Source organism: Alosa sapidissima, chromosome 15 (genome assembly GCF_018492685.1).
Source record: "Alosa sapidissima isolate fAloSap1 chromosome 15, fAloSap1.pri, whole genome shotgun sequence".
Taxonomy (NCBI): Eukaryota; Metazoa; Chordata; class Actinopteri; order Clupeiformes; family Clupeidae; genus Alosa; species Alosa sapidissima.
In genome coordinates, this window is record NC_055971.1 from 14,545,960 (window position 1) to 14,556,768 (window position 10,809).

The 10,809-nt window shown below is 43.1% G+C and overlaps 1 protein-coding gene across 2 annotated transcripts in view; it reads right to left on the reverse strand.

Moving 5' to 3' along the window:
- mtus2b (microtubule associated tumor suppressor candidate 2b) overlaps positions 1-10,809 on the reverse strand; it is a 63,539-nt gene that overhangs the window by 23,936 nt on the left and 28,794 nt on the right. For both annotated transcript variants that reach the window (XM_042062719.1, XM_042062720.1), the window contains exons 5-7: positions 10,540-10,701; positions 8,509-8,607; positions 6,565-6,788 (exon numbers count right to left, since the gene is read on the reverse strand). In XM_042062719.1, coding sequence (XP_041918653.1) covers positions 6,565-6,788; positions 8,509-8,607; positions 10,540-10,701 — 485 coding nt within the window. The remainder of the gene's footprint in view (positions 1-6,564; positions 6,789-8,508; positions 8,608-10,539; positions 10,702-10,809) is intronic.

The window sequence follows — 10,809 nt, forward strand, 5'->3', positions numbered from 1 at the left end:
GCCTTAGCTAGCTTACTGGACTACCAAATAACCCAGTAACAGAACATGGTGAGACCGATTGACCCAGGAAGCCTGAAATAGTGTTAAAGATAGAAGTCCAGTAGTAGTCCAGCTTTGAGCAAGACCAGAACGTGTGGGTATGTGATGCCGGGTGGCATTTACATCGATCACATAGTGGATCTACATCCGAGAACCTTTTGGATAATCTGAGTTTAGTCCAATGTATGTGATGTACAATCTTAAATTGTAATAGTCCATGCCTTGCACAAATTGTTATGTACTCTGCTTAAGGTGGCCTCCCAAGATGCCTCGGGGATAGGCTCCCCCAGCTCCCCTTCCCACTGAGATTTTACATCAGAAAGAGTAGAGTGTGAGAGTGCCATCAGTTTGCTATATATGGCTGATATAATTCCCTTAAATGATGGAGGTTGATCAAGTATATGATCATAGGGGGTGCATTGGGGTTGATTTGGAAATGCTGAGAAGATATTCCTAGTGAAGTTACGAATTTGAAGAAAGCGAAAAAAAATGTTTTTGGGATATTGAAGTTATCGCACAAATGTTGAAAGGAGACAAAAGTTCCATTATGATAGAGATTATAGAATTGTTTAATACCTGCGTTGCTCCAAATAAGAAAGGCCTTATCCATTACGGATGGTTTGAAGTAATGATTAGCATGGACAGGAGACTTAAATGAAAAAGACTGCCATCCAAAGTGCTTTCTTAGCTGATTCCATATTTTCAGGGTGGATCTAACTAGGGGCAGCCACGGCCCACTGGTTAGCACTCTGGACTTGTAACCGAGGGTTGCCAGTTCGAGCCCCGACCAGTGGGCCGCGGCTGAAGTGCCCTTGAGCAAGGCACCTAACCCCTCCCTGCTCCCCGAGCGCTGCCGTTGTAGCAGACAGCTCACTGCGCCGGGATTAGTGTGTGCTTCACCTCACTGTGTGTTCACTGTGTGCTGTTTGTGTTTCACTAATTCACCGATTGGGTTAAATGCAGAGACCAAATTTCCCTCACAGGATCAAAAAAGTATATATACTTATACTTATATACTAACACGTTTGTTGTGTGAGCCGCAAAGGACGAGGAGAGAGGGGCGTAAACAAGAGCAGCCAGTGAAGATGATTGACAAGAATGGGATTCAATAGATTGCCAAGACAGAGCATCTGCTGCAGGGTCCTCAAATAACCAGTGTATTATGGAGTGAGTGTTACAGGCCCAGTAGTAAAATAAGAAATCAGGGAGAGCCATGCCACCGGAGCACTTACAAATACTGAAATAGCACTGAAATAGTTCCATCCAGTTTATGAAATAGCACTGAAATAGTTCCATCCAGTTTATGAAATAGCACTGAAATAGTTCCATCCAGTTCTACGAAAATAGGACTTTGGGATGAAGACGGGAGTATAGACATTTTAATTGAGTTAATTCGGCCTGCAACAGACAATGGAAGTTGGCCCCAGCGTTCTAAGAGCTGCTCAACCCTTGTCATGAGAGGAGGAAAGTTCTCTTTAAAAAGTGTTGAAAAATCTTCCGGCACAGTAATTCCCAGGTAGATAAATTTACGAGTTACTTTGAAGGGGAAGGTATTAAATGAGAGTTTACAAGCTGATCTGTTTACTGGGAATATCTCATTCTTAGACAGGTTCATTTTGTACCCAGAGATCTTACCAAATGTGTCAAATATATTAAGGGCTGATGGCAGGGAGAGGAGGGGGTCAGAAATGTAAAGCAGGAGATCGTCCGCATATAGGGAAACCCTGTGTTCTTGACCACCTCTGAAGATCCCAGTCAGTTGCGGCGTCTGGCACAACGCTAATGCTAATGGCTCAATTACAAGCGCAAACAACAAAGGCGACAGAGGACAACCCGGGAGACTGGAAAGAGTTCAGAGGAAATGTTGTTTGTGCGTACTGAAGACTGAATCCTAGTGTCCTAGGTTCCTGGCTGGCTGGTGGGGGGGGGGGGGGGGGGGGCTGTCAGTGATGAGCGAGTGGGTAGAGTGTTCAGCATCCTGATTGCTTGGTGGATGAAGCTACTTGCAAGTCTGGTGGTGCGGGAGCGAAGGCTCCTGTACCTCTTTCCAGAGGGCAGGAGGCTGAACAGTGGCTTTCTTCACCAGTGATGCTGTGTTGGTGGTCCAGGAGAGGTCGTCGCTGATGTGCACCCCCAGGAATTTTGTGCTGCTCACTCTCTCCACAGCATCTCCGTCGATGGACAGTGGTGGCAGTTGTTTGTGGCTTCTCTGAAAGTTGACAACAATCTCCTTGGTCTTGCTGACATTCAGCAGGAGGTTGTTGTCTTTGCACCATTTAGCCAGCAGGTCTACTTCTTCTCTCTAGTGAGCCTCATCCCTTAGTGATGAGGCCCACCAGTGTTGTGTCGTCCGCAAACTTCACCAGATGGTTGGAGCTGTGAGTGGTTGTACAGTCATGTGTTAGCAGTGTGAAGAGCAGGGGGCTGAGCACACACCCTTGCGGGTCCCCCGTGCTCAGGGTCAGAGTGCTTGAGGTGTTGTTCCTGACACGTACTGCTTGTGGTCTCTGCAACAGGAAGTCAGGTGATGTGTTTTATTTCTGTAACATCATCGATGCATTTGGTGATGTAGGAGGTCACAGTGTCTGTGTATTCCTCAATGTCAATGTGGTTGTTGTGGGTGGCAGCTGTTTTGAAAATATCCCAGTCTGTTGTTTCAAAGCAGTCCTGAAGTTGTGAGACGGCCCCCTCCGGCCACACTCTCACCTCCTTCAGAACTGGTTTTGTGACTTTTGCTCTTTGTCTGTATCGGGGCAGCAGCAGGATGCTAATGTGGTCTGACTGTCCGATGTGGGGGAGGGGTTTGGCTTTCTAGGCTTCTTTCTGTGGGGTGTAAACAAGGTCCAGGGTATTTTGTCCTCTTGTTGGGAAGTTGGTGAAATGTTGGTGAAATTTTGGTAGTACAGTTTTGAGATTGGCGTGATTGAAATCTCCAGCGATGATTGTGAAGGCATCCGGGTGTTCACTTTGTTGTTCACTGACGGCCCGATACAGCTCATTCCGTGCCATGCTCCGATCACTGTTTTTGTTGCTGGGGGGGATGTACACCACGACCAGCAGAATCGCGGTGAATTCCCTGGGGAGGTAGAAGGGTCGGCACTTAATGATCATAAACTCCGCCAGTGGAGAGCAGTGTCTGTGTACTACCGTAGCGTCTCGGCACTGTCTGTAGAAGAAGGCGTTCTTTCAGAAGGTCGGATGATGGGATATTGGCGAGCTGACTATCAATTTCATTCTGTTTATTATTTCATTACATCTAAGAAATCTCTTTGCTCTGAGTAAAGCATTCCTGTGTGAATTAACAGATCTTTTCCTCCAAAAATCTTAATGTAGCCCCTTGTTTTAGTATTACCATTTACTTTGAGGTCACCAGGTCCCATTGTCTGAAAAACACCCAAAACTAATACATTTCTATAGCTATTCTCCACTTTGGGGGTGGTGTTTTGATGGTTGAAATTTTCACCCCATCCCAAAATTGATCACTTAGTCATCATGGATGTGATCATGGATCACTATTCTCCAAACATGCACAACTCAGCTTAACCTTTATAAGGGCACACCTGGACAATGAATTTAGCTTTCGCTGGACCCAGGGACATGGCCTGAGATTGAATGACACCATGTCCATTTCAATTGTGGGGGTGAGAAAATGATTCCTTTGGGATGTTTTTCAACCAGGGGGACCTGGTGACTTTCTCAAAGTAAACGGTAACACTAAAACAAGAGGCTAAAATAAGATTAGGAGGAAAAGATCAGGTAGTGTGCCGAGAGACCTGCCCCAATAGTAAATAAGTTAGTAAGTAAGTATAGATACTCTTTTGATCCCGTGAGAGAAATTTGGTCTCCCAATCCGTGAATTAGTGAAGCACACAGAGCACACAGTGAACACACAGTGAGATGAAGCACACAATGAGCACACAGTGAGGTGAAGCAGACACCAACCCGGAGCAGTGAGCTGTCTGCTACAGCGGCTTTCGGGGATCAGTGAGGGGTTAGGTGCCTTACTCAAGGGCACTTCAGCCGTGGATGTGGGCATGGGAGAGCAGTGCTGAACCACTTCCCCTGCCCACATTTTTTCTACTGGTCGGGGATCAAACCGGCAAGCCCGAAGCTTGTCAAATTAAAAGATAGCTAGGCTATCATAAAAAGTTGCATTGTTTGCATGATAAAATGTAATCAGGTAATCCCCAACAATGTAACTGTAATCTGATTACACAATTTTTTTATTGTAATCTGGGCTGATTATAGTTACTTGATTTTTGTAATTTGATTACGTAATCCAGATTACATGTAATCCGTTACTACCCAACCCTGGTCATGAAGGACCACATACTGCAAATAAATAAATAAACAAAAGAAATGTAAATCTCATATCGCCCAGACAACCATGCATAATATATTGTAAGTGATGAGAGAAGATTAAAACAACATTTGGTTAATGGATTTAGAGTTTCAGTGATTAACAACAGGTTTGTAATTTTCCCACTCACTGTTAACAGGGCAAGCGGCTGTACAGTAGATGTCCTCAGAAGAGCTCACATCATCACAGATAATGCGCACAGAGGTATGAAGTCACTTCTTTCTCTGCTCTGGCTGCATTACAGTAAAATAATGCATCCATTCAATCTACTGAAAATACCTCAGCTTCTCCATCAACAGTGTCCTAACAGCAGCCACTGTAGATTTCCTCAAACTTACAGTTATCATTAGACGCAAGGGTGACAGCTTGGTCAATGCAATCAAGCCAAACATAAGAATAATGGTCACTAGTACTCAATATGATCTATTATTTGGTCTTAATGAAGTCTTGCTTTTCCTTAGTTAGCAGCTTTATTAGCATACATGTATGATGAGAACCACAGAGATGAATTGGAGCCTTTGTCTGTACACTCTGAAGTCCATTATGAACTAATCCCTCTCTCGTGAAACCAACATCAAAATATCCCTCTGAAACCAACATTGCAACAAAGCTCATTAGCTCTGACCATAAAGGGAGTGAGCTGGACGTATTCAAAATCAAAAATCAATTCCAGGAGGACCCTGTCTACAACAATGCAGCTGCAACTAAACCTCGTCAACATCTTTGTGTCCACAGAGGCATGAACCAGCAGGGCAGACTGTAGACTAAGCTTTCTGCTGTTTCCCAATGCCCACATAGAGGCCTGTGAGTCATTTCTAGGATGCAAGTATACACAATGCTACCCATGCTTTCAATAACAGTTTTCTTTTAAGCCCTGCTGTGTGCTTAGACTTATAATTGAATTCCATGGAACCTGCATCCTGGCTTGACTTGTTTCTCTGTCTCAATCTAGTCATTCTGGGACAGCCAAACGTTAATAGTTTCTGACCGTAAGACAGACATGTTGTCAGCAAAACAAAAAAATAAAGACTGCAGATGCTAGATGGGCTGACCAGGGAGAAGATGAAGCCATGACAGGTGATGTGTGTAACCTAATGGAAGTACGGTAAGCATGTCCCTATCTGCTGATGTTATTCCCTACCATGAGACAATCATGCCATCTCAGGATGCTTTGTCATCGAAACGCAAAATCAGTTTTGTACATCTTCTAAGTGCACTGTTCCAGTGCAATCCAATATTATTATGTGAATGAACTACCAAGAGAACATAATAATCATGTTTAAATGCTAAAGATCAAATTGGAAATTGTTCTTCATTGTGGCATTTACCTGTACAGTAATGGGTGGTTACACAGAAGTCAGGCATTTTGCAGCTTTAGTTGAATCTGTAGCACTCTTTGCGTTATTATGTGGGTGCTACACATTGGTGGTGGTTACTAGTGAGGTCCCCCCATCCATGTGATGCGCTTTGAGTATCGAGAAAAGCGCTATATAAATGTAATGTGTTGTTGTTGTTGTTATGGTTATTTATTATTTCTTTCAGAGAAGGATGCCTTCCCCTGCCTTGTTTGACTTCAATCCCTCCACACTATGGCTCACATTTCCTGGAGCAGTGGACAGCTAACTGGCATCGTCAGAGGGACAGGAGCACATCCCTCTCAAAGAGAGCTGTAAATTCTCTGTGTAAGTGGCTTTCAAGGATTACAGCAGGAGCAACACTAACACAGTGGATTTATGTCAACACCTGAAACAAGGTGGCATTTCAGACCAACCTAAACACATAAAGCCTTTGAAAAGATTCCTGTAACTTTATGCAACAATCAATCTCTTATAGAGGCATGTTTTTTCTAGCTAACTAGCATGGTATTATCTTCAGATTCATCCTTTTTTCAACTAGACATTTCAGACGGGGAACTATGGAGTGGAAATGGAAAATGTCTGAATAACCTTCACAGCACATCACCAGTGATACTGCCAAAAGACACCAGTTAGCATGGTATCCGTGTATCAGCTTTTTGTCAGTGCCAACTGGACTGTTCTTGGTGGTTTTTGCACCTAAATAAAGTCTGTGCACCTTAAAGACCATCTGTTTCTTTATCAAGGGCAACACTAACACAATCCAAGCAAAATGATAGCCTAAACAAGGTGCATGTAGTAGTCACGTACCTTCTGGCAGAAATGCTGGGTGGTGATGGCAAAGACTTCCAGACCGCGGCTGGCCTTGCCCAGCTCGGCCTGCAGGCTCTGGAGCTGCCTGGCCTGCTCCTCGCAGCGCTGCCTCAGCTTCTCCACCAGGGCGCGCTCTCGCTCACGCTCCTTCTCCCGCTCCTTCTCCCGCTCACGCTCAGCCTCCTGCACGCTGGAGCGGCCCACAGATGACTTCTGGCGCACTGAGGAAGGAGACATGTTCAGGTGCACGGTTCAGGTGCAGAGGTGAACTGTGTGCAGTGTGCGCTGCTGAATTCTGGCAGAAAGGCTTCGCTATGGCTGGCTGTGTCATGTTATGATCACTGAAGAGAACCTAACCATATCTCACGATTGGCAATAAGGGGGACTTTCCATAAGATCATCTCTCAATGCAAATCAAACCAGCCATTAGGCTAACTGAAATAAAACCATGCCAATCTCTATATGGTGAAGGGTATGTGATGATGTGGGGCTATTTTAATTCCAAAAGCCAAGGGAACTTTATCAGGATGCATAGTATCCTGGATCCATGAAATAATTGGCCTTTTAAAATAAACCTCTGCCTGCCTCTATGGGAATTTAACATAGGGGGGTACAGTATATATATACTTATGGCCCCTGTATTTTAAGGAAGAACATTTATTTATTCACGCTACATTATTCACTCACATAGAAAATTAGCGTCCTTAAAGGTTGGATTTTTTCTTATTTTTTAAATTCAGGCATTAAGATCAATTTCCAAAAGATGATTTTTTATTCCTCTTTTTAGTCAATTTTAGGATGTTTATGTAAACTTATGATCACAACTGTTTATAAACATGGACAGGTTCTCTTATATTAGTCTTTCTCTTTTTACTCTCTGTTTCTCTGTTATTCCACGTCTGCCCATGCTTACATTTGAAATAATAATAATCATAAGATTTATTTTCATAGCACTTTTCATACACAGAATGTAGCTCAAAAAGCTTTACATTTGGAGCATGTAACACAATAATAGAGAAGATTTCGTCATTATCAGTCATTTATGAAACATACAGTACATACATACTGCAGTGAGACAGACATACTGTATTACATGCACACTTCCATGAAACCTTTTAGAGCCTGCATAGCATACTGATCGGAACAGATGTGAATGTATAGAGTTGATAGCCTATTGTCTCATTCCTAAAGCAAAATGTTTATCTCAATTCTTTACTCAGCCTCTCCCCCACATCCCTATTAATATATTAAATTTTGGACCTTGTTCGTATGTGTTATTTGAAAGTTGCTCTAGTGTGGGACTCAATTAGTCCCTGCGTGTGTGTGTGTGTGTGTGGGGGAGTATTCATTATGTAATCACGAAGTGTATATATTTAATGTTGAAGAACATGTGTATGAACACAAATTGCTGTCAAATTATCTAATCTAATTAATTTAATCAGATTGCACTGCCACCCTTATCTAGTTTGAGAAGGCATAGAAAGCTCAGTCACATGCATCTAAGAAGAGGCTAAAGTGAATTAGCAGCCACCAAGCTCCACTTGCTGCCATCATCCCAGTCGCCATGACAACGGCAAGCAGCCATGGCCCAGGTAATGGGGCACAGAGAGACTAGTGGGAGGGTGAGGGGCTGCGCTCTCTTGACTACCGGCAGGAAATTAAGATCTCTGCCTACTCAGATCATTTACACACACACACACACACACACACACACACACACACACACACATGCACACAAACACACAAACCATCATGTGTTTGATACACACATTTGTGTGTGCATCTTGTTGTACACGTCAGTAGGCTAACACATACACACACACACACACACACACACACACACACACACACACACACACACACACACACACAACCCCCCCCCCCCCCACACACACACACACACAAACACATACACACACAAAAGAAAAGTGGAGTACTTACCAGGAGATTGTGGTTTAGGTGACACAACAGCGAAGCGTTTTGGTGAGGAAACTGCAGGCTTTGTATTCTCAGAATCCTTCTGAAATTCTTTACGAGTGGCTGCAACAAACAAAACGTTTCATTATCTGAAGGATTTGAAAACCACCACATATATCTAACTGTCTGAATATTCATGTAGATTTCTTATTAAGTTATTAACACAGTATTAATTAACCATAAATTAATTATGCAAAATAATTTTCTGTGACAACTGTTACTGTCCAGGATGTCCACTGGGTGGAGCCATTGTTCCAGTCTTATGAAACCACTTCACTGCTGAAGGGGCATATGAAGCAGGCTTGAGCAAAATTCCAGAATTGAATTGAAACTGGCTCCTAAATTCCAATTCAATTCTTGAATTTCACTTGCATTTCAATTGAGGTAGCAAACAGGAAGCAGAATTGCAATTCGAATTGTGCCCAACCCTGATATGAAGGCGTTCTTTCCCTCAATTTACACAAGAAGCAGCACCAGAGACAACCAGCAGAGGGCCCCGTTATACACCTCTCACACCACACAGAGCCATAAACACACACACCAAACACAATTCATCATCCAGAGCTCGGGTGTCGTGACATTATTGCATCTGCTTGCATCACGTTCAATTGCTGACAGAGACACTATGTGACTTTGGAATTATCAACTCATATATTCCTATTAGCAGCTTACAGTGGACAGATCTGCATCCTCCCACAATGAAAACATTTCTGCATTGTGATTCATCCCCTGGCCTGCAGCACCTCTTCTGGTGGTGTGCTCTGGGTGTAAAATGCTGACTGTATCCTGACAACACTACGCTGTTTACTGGACTAATGGGCTACCACACACTACACAGAGTCAATGTACAGTATATCCATACAACCAGTGAAGATAATAGCTAAATAATATGAGTATATGAATATATGAATATATAGACTAAACTGCAAAGCATTTCTGATATTGAAAAGCACATACACATGTCTTTCAGCATGATCATTAAGAGAAGTAATGGTGCTTATTACAAACCACTACACCGTCTAAATCCTTCTCACATCTATTAGACTCAATTAGTCCCTGGGTAGTCATGGAGTCATGCAGACATATGCTATGATATCTCAAATAACAAGTGTGTGTGTGTGTGTGTGTATGTGTGACATTCTTGAAAGTGTTGAGTGTGCTTGCCTTTATGAGAACTATACCCAGCATACCCAACAAACATTCCTTGCATAGTGATGCTGCTAACAGCAATATTAGATGAATACCAAAGTCAAACTACATGTGCCCCCACTAGTAATGTATTTGGTTCAAGTGATGTAGAGAAAGATAGATAGATATTTCATATTTTGTAACCACCTTGCCCCCTGTTTATGAAAATCAATAAACAGTTGATCACAAAAAAGATAGATAGATAGGATAGATAGGATAGATAGATAGATAGATAGATAGATAGATAGATAGATAGATACTTTATTGATCCCCATGGGGAAATTCAAGGGTCTCAGTAGCATACAGACATCACACACAACATGCACTTACAGCAGAAATGGTAAACATACAGTAAGTATAAGTATAAACATATAGATAGATAGATAGATAGATAGATAGATAGATAGATAGATAGATAGATAGATAGATAGAAAGATAGATAGATAGATAGATATAGGCTATAGATTGATAGATAGATAGATGGATGGGTGGATGAGAGTTCAGATATGTGGACATCCTCATGTCCTGCATGAGGACAATCCTGACTCTCTCTGCTTTGGGGGCTTCATTACTGATTCCACAGTACATCACAAAATATATGTCACGCACAGACTAACTGTGCTGATGCAGACTAACTATACTGATGCCATTGCTTTGGAGGACTGGATGCCTCTTGACTACACTATCCTTACAACTGCTTTTAGATCTGCTCCTCTGTAATAGACACCACATGACACATACCACTTATGCTGTAAGAGTATACTCTCTTATGCCCTCTATGACGGGTGGATCAGGATGCACCCTTACCCGCAGGGGAGCTCCTTGTAGGGGGAGGGAAGCTGCGTCGGGTGGGAGGAGGTGCGTTGGGGGGCTGGGGGCTCCCACGGCGCACAGGGCAGGGCGGCTCACTAGGGGGCGCCGGCGCTCTCTGCACAGACACATCCTCCAGGCCTGAACCACTGGCTGGACCTGCACCAAGCAAATCCAGAGGAGAAAAGAAATCCATGTCAGGCCATTCAGTCTGAAAGAGCTTCAATTGATATCAACTTTATTCTGTCTGCAAAACAGCTAAATTCA